The 14,715-nt window shown below is 48.5% G+C and overlaps 1 protein-coding gene across 5 annotated transcripts; it reads right to left on the bottom strand.

Annotated features, from left to right (window-relative positions):
• Positions 1-9,456: 9,456 nt before the first annotated feature.
• Positions 9,457-14,006, bottom strand: UTS2R (urotensin 2 receptor). Of its 5 annotated transcripts, none has more exons than XM_088176364.1 (3): positions 13,791-14,006; positions 13,528-13,557; positions 9,457-11,180 (listed from the first exon to the last, which is right to left on the bottom strand). In XM_088176364.1, the coding sequence occupies exon 3, from the start codon at positions 11,044-11,046 to the stop codon at positions 9,898-9,900; it is 1,149 nt and encodes a 382-aa protein (XP_088032490.1). In that variant the 5' UTR covers positions 11,047-11,180; positions 13,528-13,557; positions 13,791-14,006; the 3' UTR covers positions 9,457-9,897. The 5 variants fall into 5 exon arrangements, with proteins under 5 accessions (XP_088032490.1, XP_088032493.1, XP_088032491.1 ...); XM_088176367.1 differs by lacking the exon at positions 13,791-14,006 and having other exon boundaries at positions 9,457-10,158; positions 10,270-11,180; positions 13,528-13,784; XM_088176365.1 differs by lacking the exon at positions 13,528-13,557.
• Between the last annotated feature and the right edge of the window lie 709 nt (positions 14,007-14,715).

Below are 14,715 nucleotides of genomic sequence, written 5' to 3'. Positions count from 1 at the left end.
ACTGTGCTGAGCATCTGCACAGGCTCTGCAAGAAGTACTCAGTGTCCTGGGGAATTTGTGTCCTAAACAGAGGAGAGGGACAAAACTGGAGGAAAGAAAAGGCAGGTTAGTGATGAGAATCTCTAACACACAAAAGGTGATTGGCTGGCCTGGGTTCACATGAAAGGCTGTGTTGGAGCCAACTTCACCAAAATTTCTTCAGTTTCAGCCAAGTGTCTTCAGCACATCTCCATTGCTCCCCTCCATGCCACGGGGATGTGGATTTCTTCATGTGGGAAGGATACAATAACCACCTCCTGCTCCTGAGAAAGCTGTTTTGTTCTTCAGGTGCTGGGATATAAGTTAGGCTTTTGCTTTTCATGTCCTTTGAGAAGGTTCTTTTCCTCCAAGGAAATGTTTAGAGTAGGCATTTGTGATTCTTAAGTTATGCAAGATAATCCTTAATCACTGCAAATCTGGGTTTGGGAGCATGTGGGTTTCTCTTTTTGGTCAAGGATTTTAATACTCTGGTATTCCTGCAGAAAGGAAAAAAGAGCTTTTAGGTCTCTGCTGGCTGAGCACAGCTGCTCCATGCACTGCAGTCATTTTTTCCTTTAACCTGGACAGGGAGCCCATGGGTGGGAGCTCCATGGGTGGGATGGAGCCCAGCTGGGCACAGACATGGCCAAACTCCCTGGGCAGGACAACCATAAAGAACAGCTTCAGTGGGATGTGCAGGAATGTCCAAAACCCTGCTGGTTCTGGTTGTTTTCCCTTAGGGGTAATCAAGTTTCAGCTCCATCCATTGATCAGGGATGGAATAAATTGAAGCTCCTCCCTTGCTGCAATGCAGGAGTGTGGCAGCATTTGGTGTTTGCCTCAGGGTTTGTTCTGGTGCACGTTGGCCCAGCAGCAGATCTTTCCAGACACAGGTTTCCAAGCAAGGAAGAAGTTTCAGATAGCAGAAAGCAAATCAAGCCCCAGCAGTTTACAAAGATGTTTTCTTCCTTAATTAGCTAAACTAAATCTTAATCAAGCCACCAGTTAGCTTGATAAGTGCCAAAAGGGAAACTGCTTTTACTATTTTTGGTCCATCACAAAGGAGCCAGGGATGATGTTCTAATGATGCCAGATGGCCAAAGCTGCTCTACTGAATCCCAGCCATGGAGGAGGAGGAGGCTGGAACAGCACAGGCTGCCCTTAAAGAGAGGAAATTTACCATTCTCTGATACTCCAAGGACTGGAAACTTTGGAAATCCCATCTCACTCCACATGGTTTTACACAGATTCTGGTGTGATGGGGTAGGTCTCACTTTTGAATACTTCAAGTCCCAGTAAATGGAATATCTTGTCATTCACTTGATGTCTTCACTGTTACTCATGAGGGCAGCTGAAATGCAGATTTCCTGGACTCAGAGGGTCAAAAATGTTTGGGGTGAGTTTGGGATTTGTTTTAAGTGTAAACTGGTACAGCTGCATTGACTACAGTGGAAACAAACCCTACTTTTATTGTTTAGAGACTTGTAGCTTTTCCTTGGAAAGCTTAATTTGCATGAAATAAAAAATTAAAAACCTCAGTTGAGAACATAGGTTAGGCGAGCTCTGTGCAAAATTAAACGTGTATTCCTAGCAGAAATCTCATCCTCGCCACATCAGTCCTGGGCTCCCTGTGTGGTTTGGCCACATTCCTCACATTCAGACTTTCTTTTCCTTGGGCTACCTGCACATCTCAGTCAATGCCAGGTGAGCCCCACCTGCTGCTCTGCTCCTGCCTTGCTCCTCCAGGTTTTGCAAAGTGTTGCCAGACTGCCTGAGAATTTTTTGCCTCACTAGACCTCAGTGGAGATGCTGCTCTGAGGAGGTGGGATCCAGCATCTCCCAGGTGGAGTGGCTGGAATGGAGAACCCCCAGGGTCAGAGACTGCTGGGGCTGCTGGCACCCTGTGCCTTGTGCTCAGAACTGAGCTCTCTACAGTCCCCGCTCTGCATCCTGAAGGAAATTCTCCTCTGAGGATACCAGAGAGGACCAGTGACTCACAGATCCACATAAACATGGAGCAATTCCGTATGTAGAATTTTTGTAATTAATGAATTAATTATGTTACTCTCTCCTCTGAGCAGCAAGCCATAAACTAAACTAAGCACTCAGCAGGAGGCTTTGCTGCCTGTGTTTCCTGTTGTGTTTCAAATAAACACAAACACAGGAATAACCAAAGTGTACTTCTGCTACCCAGTGTGCTCAGACTTGGGCTCCAAATTCAGTGTGGAAAGGAAAGCCTTGGAAGGAACGTTGCTACTTGGATTCCCAAACCTTGTGGGTACCTCTTGCCACTGGGGTATGGATGAAATCTTCCTCCTTTTAAGATTTTTTCCCCCCTTTGTGGAATAGTGATTAAGAATTAGAAATCTTTGCCACAATATTTGATTCTCATGTTCATAGGACTCGAAGAATTTCCTTACTGATGTTCATACCTCACTCTTGGCATTGCCTATCTTTCCCACAAGGATTAATTTATTTTGAGGATCTGTCCATTGGTGGGTGCACCCTTTGTGCTGCCTTGGGCACATCTCAAAAAAAATAAAATAGGTCTTGGATGTTTTGTGCCTGGAACTGCAATTGATGCCAATGAATTAAGTCTGCTGTGGGACTTCCAGGATGTCTGTGGAAAGGAGATCCAGGGATCCAGGATTGTCCAGGGATGGTTGTAGCAGTCAGAGCTGGTGTGGCAAATCCTGTCCTGTCTGCTCCTGTGCCAGGGGATGTTCCACTCTATCACTGAGGCAGGTTATTTCACTGATTTTTGTCATATATTTGCTCTTATTGTGCTGTTTTATCATCTTCCTAGACAGCTTTAAACTAATAACAGCAGCTACTTGACATGTAATTAAAGCTAATAACAGTTGGGATTATGCATGCTTGAGTGGTTTGGCCTTTGGAACACAAATTGTGATATTTACACTTTTTCTTTTGGCACAAACATGTGCTTTCCTTGTAGACAGATGGCTTCACAGGTGATAAATGTTTGGGAAGAGTGGATTTAGCAGCAAGCCTTCAGTGTGCAAAGAAAACTGTGACTGTTTGACAGGTGGATTCCCTGATCTTTGGGTGGGGTGTTTGTTCCTGGGAAACCACAATAAAAGTGAGCTGCTTTGTTACTACCAGCAATGGATTTATCTGCTGCTCAGCTTTCACTCAGACATGTGGGATTTTTTTTTTTCTGCAATGTTTGTAGTGAATTTTCATTTTTACTACACTGAAAAACTGTGAGTCAGCAACAAATCACCTTCTTTTGCTCTGCCTTGCCGTTTCCAGCCCACTTTCAAATACCCCTCTATATTCTGGCAGCATAATTCATTCTCTGCTCTTGCTCTGTCTCCTTGATTACCTTGATTCCACCACACTTCTGATGTGCCTGGATCAGCATCCTGAGCTGAAAATCAGGTCTAAGCAGGACTTGCAGATAAGGTTTTTAGAGATCAAAAGTGGTCAGAATAATTTAAAACTGACTCTGTTCTTCACGATATGGTAGCTCATGCAGTAAATAGATGGCAAAGATGCCCATGCAGAGCTGGCCTGGGTCCAGGGTTGCACAGGACAATGTTCATTGTGCCCAGATGTCACTTTAAAGCAAAGCTGCCAAGCACAAGACAGGGTCTGATATTTTTCTTTCAATGAATTCTTCACTGCTGCACTGGAGAGAAAGCTGGAGTTTAATCTGGAGAAGGAGTAGTGGATGTGTGGAGGTCTCAGGATTTATTTGTGCATTTTGAGGCAGAAAAATCCCCAGAGCACTCAGTCAGAGTGTGCTGCTCAGATGTGCATAGATCATTTCAGTGGGGACATCCAGGTGTGGCAGCCACAGCAGATGTCCAAGGGGAAGAGGAATGTTTCTGCTAGGCAGCTCTGCCAAGGGGTGGATTTGCTCTCCAAGCTCTGCTTAGCCTTTGGCCTCTCCTTTTAATGAAGCAAACACTGAATTGAGAAGTTTCTGAGCACACAGAATCACAATCTGGAAATTGTCACACGTGCCAAGCCTCACCCCCTGGCCCTGTGGGGTAATCACTGAGCTGGTGACCAAGAACTAAAGTGCTCCTTAAATCCTTCTCACCCAGCCAGCCTGGCCCAGCTTGAGCTGTAAGTGAACCAAAATGTGCACAATATTGCCCAGATCCTCTCTGGGAGCTTGTGCTGGGGTTTTTCTGGGTGCTTGGAGGCTGAAGAGCTCCTGGGCTGGCTGTGTCCCAGTGGGACACTCAGAGGAGGAGAGGGTGGCTTTGCAGTCACTGGGCTGCAGTGATGCCTGGAGCAGAGGCTGGGCAGTGCTGAAGGAATAAAGCAGGGATTTATTCCAAGCCCTTCCAAGGATTCACCTTGGGCACTGCAAGAGCCCGGCCGTGGCTCCAGCCAAGATGGAGCCAAGATGGATCCGAGTCACGAGTTCTCACACTTGGATCACTTTGGCTCCATTTCCATCTTGGCCTTCATTGTCCAATTGCAGCTCCAGCTTCTGCAGTGCCATCCTCCCACATTCTCTCCTCCAGTCGCTGCTCTTTGCACTTTTTGGGGCTGAAGCTGCAGCGCTGTCCTTGGTTGTGGGGCTGGCAAAGGATTGTTTTGTGTGCCTGAGCTGGGAGGAGAACTTGCTGACACTTGGGATGGAGTTCAGAGTTAAACACTAATGCAGTACATGTTGGGAAAGATAAGGATTTGACAGGAAGATCTCACAGATGTGTATGTATAACAGAAAGATCTTTGTAAAATTTGAAGAAGGAATAGAAATGAAAGCAAGTTTTGATATAGAAGAAAAGAATTGCTGAGCCAGTCTTACTGGATAACTAAGAAGGCAAAGAGCAAGTGAGCTGGAAAGGGCTTTTATGACTTAGAGCAAAGGATAAATCCACCTCAAACAAAAGATATTTTTACCAAACAAAAGGATTTTCACAGACAAAGAAGAAAGTCAATGTTGCAAGTAGAGAAAAGATCTCAGAATTTTCCACTGCAAGAAAACTGAAAAACAACTCCTAGCTTAAACTGTGACATACTAACTATTTGTGATTAGAAAATAGTACCATGGATATGGTAATGTTAGTAATTATGGTAGGCTATAGGTAATAGTAAAGGTATTGATTGGTTGTTGTGTATTAAGATGCTCTGTAAAGAAAAGTATAGAATGCATTGGAACCAGAACTAGAGGGGCTTCAGTACAGCTGAGGCTGACCAGCTGGGCTGGGCTCCTGTCACCCAGGACCCCTGAATTGCTGTATCCTCTGGGTACAATAAACAGCATTTTAAAGAGCCACCTGGAGCCCTGCATCCCTCATTTTTGGCTCTTACAAGCACAGAATCTGGAAAATATGAAAGCTGAAACTTAAGGCATCAGCAGGAGCAAGGAGGGGGCTCAAATTGGGCGTGGGTTTGAGTTTAAATCAGGCTCCATGAGCAGGTGAGGAGGGAGGTTTGTGCCTGTGATTGCTGTGGCACGTGGGAATTGGGCAGGGGTGGCGTCTGGGGGTACCACCCTGTCCAGGCAGGGACAGAGGGATGCACAGCTGCTCTCTGCTTTCCTACTTGGACCACAGGACTTTTGTAAGAGTCCTGTGGTTCGAACAAAATGGAAAAAGGCTTTTTAAAATTAAGTGTAAGCAGACTGATGGGTTTCATCTTAAAGTGAGAAATTGTGCTGTTTTGCCTCCTAAAGGCTGAAATGAGACAATTCAGAATTTGGAAAAAGAAGAAATAACATAATTTCCAGAAGGATTCTTAAATTTCTGGGTGGATTTGCAAATCATTTGGGTAAACATAGATGTCATCCTTTTCTGGCAGAGACCACATCCAGCTGAGAGCACTGCCTGGCCCCAGCTGTACTTTGCTGCCTGTTTCAGCCACCAGAGTGGGTACCTGGTCTTTCCTAGCTGTAGGAGCACTGATATTTGCCTTGACCCTTTACAACTGTACTTTCTACGAGTTTTGAGAAATTGTTAATGATTCCTGGCTTAAATGGGCAAAAATTTTGGTGTTTTGGCTTCTACTCTCTGGAGTTCAGCTGGTGATTCCAGCCTGTGGGGCACCAAACACCTCAGAGATGGGGGGACTTGAGGATTTTGGATCATGAAAGCGCTCCTGGCCTTACCCCACAGAGGAAAACTAACAAATACAGTCAGGTCTGAGCTATGCAAGTCCACAGCCACATGTACACACACTTCTCTTTCACACCAATTTAAGATTTTATTTATGTAAAGGACTGCTCTTGGGTCTTTGACTGGTGATAGGTTTGTGCAAGAAGGAATAAATAGGGCACAATAATTTTGTAGCTATCATTAAACACCCAATTAATTGTCTTGTCTTGGAGGAGGCAGTTCCTTCTTTGGCTCTCACTGCTGCTCCTGCTCCCCTGCTAATATTCAGCAGGCTCTTGGGGCTGAGCTGCTGCTTGGTTTCAGGCAGAGAACAGCTCCCCGATGTTATCTGAGCGTGGCTGCTGCCTGTAAAGTTAGTTTGGGATGCAAGGCTGGGACTCAGCTGCTTGGGAAGTGCTCAGAGCTTTGCTTGTACCTGCAGGCTTGGAATAATATTCCCTTATTGTTGCCTGAGCTGAGTGCTGAAGGATGAGAGTGTTTGAAGGAACAAAAACCAACTCCAGCCTGGGGTGGGAAGGGCAAGGCCTGAATGAAACATCTCATCATTCAGAGAGGACCCAGTGCTGACAGAAGCATCACCCACAGCCAGTCCCTGAGCTGGGGTGTCTCTCCTCTTGGCTTTGTTGTGCTGATTTGACAAACACATCACAAACCCCTGCTGAGGCAGCACAAGCTTCAAACGAGAAGAGTGACTGTGCAGCCCAGGGCTGAGGCTGTGTGTCCTTCCAGGGAGTCAGGGAATCCCAGCTCCTTTCCCTGGACATCTGGCATGGCCTTGTGCCTTCAACACTGCTCACACTGCTTTCAGGGTGCTCCCTGCACTGACAGCCATGGAAAGTGTTTTGCAATGCTTTTCTGTGAGATGGATTGCTTGGGGAGGGTTTGGAGAAGAGAATCAGAGCAGAGCAGCTGAGGGTGAAGGGGTCAGACTGAATAATTGAAGGCAGATCTGCTCCAGTATCTTTCAGTAGCTTCTGCACTGTCTGCATGGGCGTGTGACACCTGGATGGGCTGAGATTTGCAAAGCCCCTGTCATTTTGACTGTGTGATTTTAGCATGCTGCTGTCAAAAGGCTCAGGCTGCAGCAGCTTTCCTTCACATCCATGGGAATTGCTCATCCTGAGCTTGTCTGGTTCTTCCTGGGCAAGAAGCTAAAACTGCCATTTGAAAGAAAACAAAAAAGGAGGCTAAACTTTACATTCTGATTCATGATAAACACCTGACTGTGTAAGTGGAAAATGGTTTCAGGAAATTAGATTAGATACTAGGAAAAATTCTTCAGTGAAGGGGTGGTCAGGCATTGCAAGAGGCAGCCCAAGGAGGTGTGGAATCACCATCCTTGGATCCTTGGAAGTGTTCAAAATGTCTGTGTCTGTATGTGTGTGTGTGTGGCACTGGGGGACATGTGGTGAATGAGGGAATGCTGTTGATGCCTTAAGTTTCGTATTTTCCAGACTCTGCACTGCATTGGTGTGTGACTCTGAACTCCATCCAAAGTGTTCCAAGTTCTCCTCCCAGCTCAGGCACACAAAACAATCCTTTGCCAGCCCCACAACCAAGGACAGCGCTGCAGCTTCAGCCCCAAAAAGTGCAAAGAGCAGCGACTGGAGGAGAGAATGTGGGAGGATGGCACTGCAGAAGCTGGAGCTGCAATTGGACAATGAAGGCCAAGATGGAAATGGAGCCAAAGTGATCCAAGTGTGAGAACTCGTGACTCGGATCCATCTTGGCTCCATCTTGGCTGGAGCCACGGCCGGGCTCTTGCAGTGCCCAAGGTGAATCCTTGGAAGGGCTTGGAATAAATCCCTGCTTTATTCCTTCAGCACTGCCCAGCCTCTGCTCCAGGAAACTCTCCAGTCATCACTGGGGTAAAGGCTGGACTCAGTCTTGAAGGTCTCTTTCAGTCTTTGTGATTCCATAACAAATCTCTTCACCCCCATCCAGGGGCTCCCACTCCCTCCCAGAGGGTTGAAGGTGCTTTACTCTCTCTAATGGGCTTTCACTGATGTGTCTCCAAGCTGAGAGGGTCTGAAAGCTAACAGGTACTGTCAGCACAGGAAATGGCCAAATCTGTGGAATTCCTGCCCCTCTGGAATCAGGAAGGGGCTGATCGTGAATTGGGACTTGCTGGCACAGTGCTCTGCAGGGAACCCCAGGACCACTGCTGATGGGTGTGTGGAGGGGCTGGGAACACAGCAAGGCCCTTGCAGTTCCTGCACCAGTTCACAGCAGAGCTGCATGCACCAGAGCCCTCTCATGGTGTGAATCTTCCCCCATTCACAACAAACTTCAAGCCTATGCATGGAAGAGACTATGACTTGTCCAAAAGTATTTCCCAGGGAGATTGCATGCAGATCTTGTACTGTCCCCATGAGCAGTGACCATTTAAATGTCTTGAAGGGGAATAGATGGTTAAATCTTGAATTCAGGCTCAGTCTAAGCAAACAGAGCTCACTGCCAGAGGGATTTCACACTACAGTTCTGAGTTTGCTGCTCAGCATTCATTAGGTTCTAATTCTGTGCCTTGGTTGTGTTGGCATTGCATCCTCATATCCCTGCTAATGAGGTAGCAGGGCTGCTGCAAGCACAGGACTCCTGAAGGGATGTTGGCAGCATCCCAGAGAAGGTACTTTTAGCCTCACTGGGGAAGTGCCAGACACCACAGATTATGTATTTATATTAATGATGCTTTATTGTTGGTGAAAGCCAGGACAGGCAACGTATTCTTGGTGCATGCAGGACTGTGTTTTTGTAGCAGAAAGGCAAAGTCACTTCCAGTGAAGGGAACAAGTTGTCTCCCTAACCAAGAACCAGCACTTTTATAATTGTGAGTCTAAAGAACTTCAGAGAACATTGCTTTCCCTGGGCAAAATCACATCTCCCCAACCCCCTCCTCCCCCTCTGTGCTTTCCTCCTGGACTTGGTGGTGGAGGTCTGGTGCTTCAGGCTGGATGTTGCAGTTTACCAGTGGATGCCCTGAGGACAGCAACATCAGAGGTTCCCAATTCCTCCTTGGAGGAGGGCAGAGGGTGGATATGCTTGCCCAGGACAGGGGGTGCTGCTCCCCCCGGGTGTTTGGGGTGAGTGCAGTAGGGGATGCTGAGTGTTCCCTGCCTGTGGCACTGTCATGGGAAGGCTGTGCTGCTGACAAGGGCCATGGTGTAACTCCACTGCACACACCTGTGTGACTGGAGAGTCCAGCCCCGTGCATACACAAGAGTGCAGAATAAATGTGAGTATGACACAAACCAGGACAATGGATATGTCCTGGATATGCTGGACAACCCCGGATATGCCTCATCCATGTTGTCCAGCCCTACCCCAAATGCAAACTGCGTGGTGTGTCACAAACATCAGCCGCTTTTTCTTTATTTCATTGTCTTCAGTCCTCATACAGCTACAAATTTAGCACTACTGCTAAAGAAGAAAAAGAGCAAACTACAGCCATTCATGGGGTAACATAATTTTAAACGTTGTGAGACAGCTGATACTGTTAAAAATCATGGCCCTGTTATGGACTTTCATTATTGATGGCTACTTGAGGAGACATACACTATAAAATATGAAGATAAAAAGTGAAAGGCTATTTAGATAGATGTTGAGCCGAGTGCTGCTAGCATCAAATCGGTGGCACTGGAGAAATAAGAACAGACACACGGCACAGCCTCTGGATAAATGTGTGCACATTTGGGTCTGCCAAGGCTTTGCCTGTGCAATGTACACTTTAAATCAAAGCAACATTGAAGTCAATATTGATTGTTCTTGGAGATATATTTTACCTTCAGGCACTGCTGTTTCCCAGAGGAGCGTGAGCAAGGACATAAGTCTCTGTGCAGTGCTGGCTGCTCGTGGACAGGGATCTCCCTGAAATCCTCTGGAAACGATTCCTCCTCTGGAAGTACCCACTGCTGCTGCTGAGGGACCGCTGCCTGTTCTTCAGGTACTCCCGGTAGTTTTTGGTGAGCAGGGTGTAGAGGAAGGGGTTGATGCAGCTGTTGCTGTAGGTCAGGCAGGTTGTCAAGTAATTAATGTTCTTCATCACCTTGGGAGATAAAGGGAAGGATTCATAATACTGGAAGAGGAGCTGCCATATCCAGAAAGGCAAGAAGCAAGCCCAGAAGACCAGCACTATGGTGAAGATTAAATAGAGCACCTTCTGGTTGGGCAGCCTCTTGGTCTGCTTGAAGGAAGCAGTCTGTGACACCCAGTAAATCTTGGCCAGGCGGATGTAAAGGTAGCCAATGACCACCCCAGGGCCCACGATGCTGGTGCCAAAAAGGATGGTAAGATAGACTTTGTAGGACAGCTTGCTCCAGGTGGGCAGGCAGATGCTTTTGTTGTCCCTTTGCACCAGCTGGATCATGATGAGCATGGGGAGGGTGAGCAGCAGTGACACCAGCCAGATGACCACAGCAATGGCCTTGCGGTAGCTCTTGGACCTCTTCACCGTGTCCAGGGGCTTCAGCACAGCAAAGTAACGCTCTGTGCTCATGACTGTGAGGGTGAAGATGCTGGCGTGCATGGTGAGGAAGTCCAGGCTGAACAGGATGCGACAGCCAACGTCCCCAAAGTACCACTTCTGAATGAAGTATGTGCCCACGATGAAGGGGATGGTGAGGAGGTAGAGCAGGTCGGCCAGCGCCAGGTTGATGATGTAGATGTACATGGAGGCCGAGGAGCGCAGGTAGTGGCACATCACCAGCAGGGTGTAGACATTGCCTGTCACCCCAATGACACACATGAGTGACAGGATGGCCCCGATGGTGCAGATGGCAATCATGTCCTCCGTGGAGCCGGCCGCCCACGCGCCGTCCCCGGTGCCGTTGGAGGAGATGTTGGTTCTGATCCTGAACACGCTGTCCTCACTTGTGTCTGCCACCGTGTAGGGGGTGGCAGAGAAGTGGCTCTCCAGCTCGTCACTTAGGGACATCCTCCCGGGTTTAAATGCCAGAAGCTTTGCTTGTGTCACAGGAGTCCGAGGAGGTTCTTTCTGGTCCAAGAAACACGGCTGCTGGCAGGTGTAGAACCATCTCTTAGCAGTGCCTCATCCATCTGCATTCTCCACTAGAGGAAAGACATCAAAAACAACATATTAGAAATCTGCCAGAGCAACACAAGAGGTCATTTGGAAGTTACCTGTCCCTGAGCACGTATCTGCACTGTCTGAATGTACCAAAGATTTTCAGCACTGAGGCCACTCTTGTAAGGCTCATGCTCTCATTACAAGAGTCCAGCTGTGAGGTGTGTCCACGGAAAAGAGACAAGAAAGATTGTGTGGATCACTAAAACCACTTAGTGCAGTCCTTAGTTTGGGTTGGAGGAGAAAACATCCTTCCTAAATTCGTAACAATGATTTACAGAGCTATCAGCATGATTGCTTAAACCTCTTTGCTACATTCTTAACTCTGAAGGAGCAGAAGGCCCCTGAAAAGGGAAAACAAACTTTAGATTTATCATTTGCAGCCAAATTGTCTGTTCTGTGTTAGTGATGCATTCAAAGTTCTGTCCAGCATTCCTGCAGTGTTTTCACAGTGCAGCTTCCCTTGAATGAGAAGCTCTTCTTCTGTCCTGCAGTTTCAAATATTATTTGAGTGCTGGAGGAAAAGGCACTTCATAAAGCAAAGTGTCCTTTCCCTGTGGGATTTCTCTGTCAGTAAACACAGGGTTTTCCATGCTGTCTGTCCACTATGATACCAGAGATGTCCATGTGTCTGTAAAACAGATCCCTTCAGCCAGAGCTGGGTGTGAACCTGCCTGAACAGCCTTGAGCAGCGAGGTGTGAAGGCAGCTCTGTACGTGGGAGCCTCAGCTTAGCTCAGACTCAGTGCTGCACAAATCAGGATTGGGCTGCTTTGAATTCATTCTGGGTGTAGGCAAAAGGAGAGCAAACCTACCTCAGAGAAATGCTGAAGAAGCAGCTAAAATGTCCAGATTTTAAGGCATAGCAAAAGTCTGTGCTATCCTAAAGGTCACTGCATACAGAAGTGCATTTGCACTGTGTGTTTTACAGCACTCAGACTGTCCCTTTTTCTTTGGAAAATGCTGAGGAGGAGGCTGCTGGACTGCCTTGTCCTTGTAGGGCTCAGCAGGCAGACTCCCCTCTGTCTTGTTCCACTGGGCAGGTTGGATTTGTTTAATCCTGGGAATCTGATGCTTTTCCCGGTGAGTTAGGTGTCTCCTTCCCTCCTCACCAGCTCTGACTCCTTTGCCTTTTTCCTCCCTGCAGTCCCAGGCCCTCCCCTGCTGCCCTTGTGTCACCCTGTCAGTGACCTCTGTGGCACTTGAGGATGGACCATTTTCATTCTCTTTATGACTTGCCCTCTTCTTCTCCCCATTACCACCTGCTGAGGATGCTGCAGAGATGTCACAAAAAACTCTGTATAAGAGAGGACAATCCAGTGCAGAGGGAGATTCCCCCTCACTTAGCAACTGGGATAGAAGTGCCAAAACCAGAGAAACACAGAGAGCCCATCTCCCACCCCAGTCCCTGAGTACAGGTGAGACATGAGCCTGGTTCTGCAGTGGTCAGTGCTCCTTCAGGACAGTGCTGCTCTGGGCTGGTCCCCAGCAGCTTCACCAGCATCAGGATGCATTTCTTGGACCTCACAACCCCAAATCTGCCTCGTCCTGCTCCTGCTGTGCTGTGCAGTGCCCTCCTGCTGTAGGGCAGGTGCAGCCAGTCCGTCCCGCTCCCTCCTTGTCCCTTTTATCGATGCTGGTGTCCGAGCTGTGCTGGCACTGAGAAGTGACTCCCATGAAGGAGCCACGGCTGCCCCGGGAGCTGTGGCTGCTGCTGTGCCTCGCCATCAGCAGGAGGGCACAGGAATGAGCAGCTCTGCATGGGATGCTCCAGCTGAGCCCGGACTGGTCCCACACGCAGCTCTCGGCTCGGTGTGCTGGTGATAATTCATTGTCAGGAGCATTTTTGCATGGCTCAGGAGCTGCCTGACTTGGTGTCCCAGGGACTTGCAGCAGATCTGTGCCATGCTGGTGCCTCTGTGCAGTTCCCTGGAGTGACAGCTCCTGCCGGAGCGAGCCGAGCCCACCGCATCTCCCTGCTCTGCTCCTTTTCTGCTGAGCCTGCCTTCTGCTCCATTCATAAAATTCCTACAGCATTAATTCCATTCAGACACTTCGCCCATCTCCAGGCAGAGCTGGAAGAAGGAAATTAAGCCAAATGGGGAGCCCTTGCATCATTTTAAAGTTCGCACCAATGCTGCTCTCGTACACAAACACACACTCGCACACATGAACACACAATAGACAGCTTGTTATTCCAAGCAGCCATTCAAGCATCTTACGGTCCAGGCGATTTTCCCAGCCAATCTTGCCTTTCCCTCTACGATACAATCCCACAGGAGTACCATGCATATTTACAGCTGTGACAGAAATGAATATCTCCTGCTCAAACCTTGCTTTTAAATCCGGCAGATGAAGTTTCCTACAAGAAAGAAAGAAAGAAAGAAAAAAAATCTATCTAGTAGTATCGAAGCTGAAACTTGAAGAAAGAAATACAGAAAAAGAAGAGGGAAAAAAATAGAAAGAAGAGAATCCTTCTTCATGGGCAGAGAGTGAGAGATCCCGGTGCTCCGTCGCATCTGGAGCGGCAGGGGCAGGAAGGGAGCGCGCTGCCAAGCCAAGTATGTTTGAAATCTGGGCGCTCTTAATACTCACATTCCCCTCCCTCCACTCGTGCCGGCTATTTTTGCTCCCCGGTGACGTTAGGCATAGCGTGGCTTTGACTGCAGGCAGCCAAGAGCCTGTTTAAAGAAGCAGGGTTTGATAACCATGGCTCGTTCTGCTGCCCTGCCCTGCGGGCTGGGACAGCTCCGGGATGTTTCATCCCTGGGGCGGTGAAAGGCAAAGCGCCCTCCGTGCACCGCACGGGAGAATCCCGAAATTCCCAAATTCCTAAGGCTGCCTGAGCAAAGCCAGCACGGCTGGGGAAGGAGAGTGGGCCAGGGAGGGTTAAAATCCTGCGGGAGGGTCAGATTCCTGCGGGAGGGGTGGGCTGCCCAGGGAAACTGCACAGCTCCTCGATTTGGAGATCAATTCCAAAGCGAAGCCGAAGTTTATTTGGGTTGGATGGCGTATTAGCAGATGAATCTGTGCAGTGGGATCACACACCACAGCATCTGAGACGTTTCAGGCCGGCAGTAACAAAATATTACCTGAGCTGTTTGGGGGTTGGGTGGTTCCCTTTGCCCAGTGATACTCAAACACAGGGGGAGATCGGCCCAGCACCCTGGAACAGAGCAGTGTGTGGATGGGGCTGGTGCTGCGAAATGCTGAAGCTAAACTGGATTTTGTGAGCAGGCTGAACATTGTGCTGGTTGCTTGCACGCACTGGGGTTGCTCTCACTCCCAGTTTCCTTCTTTGTCCCTGTGGACTTCAGGGAGTCGCTCCTGATTTGTGCCAGGGGGAAGTGAGGGGCACTCACCTCTGCCAGGTGTGTCCTGCAGGACACAGGGCTGTGGGAAAGCCTGGCAGCCCGTTGCCTGCTACTCTGGCTTGCACTGGGCACCCACAGTGGGCAGGTGATGCTTCCCAGCACTGGGCTCTGGGGAGAAACCAGCACCTGGCACATCCATCCTGCAG

The sequence above is a fragment of the Sturnus vulgaris genome, chromosome 20 (assembly GCF_052056855.1).
Source record: "Sturnus vulgaris isolate bStuVul1 chromosome 20, bStuVul1.hap1, whole genome shotgun sequence".
Taxonomy (NCBI): Eukaryota; Metazoa; Chordata; class Aves; order Passeriformes; family Sturnidae; genus Sturnus; species Sturnus vulgaris.
This window is presented reverse-complemented; position numbering and strand designations above follow the sequence as displayed.

What these genes read in the sequence shown, in the direction of transcription:
- UTS2R (XM_088176364.1), bottom strand. Translation starts at nt 11,046, where the DNA reads ATGTCCCTAAGTGACGAGCTGGAGAGCCACTTCTCTGCCACCCCCTAC.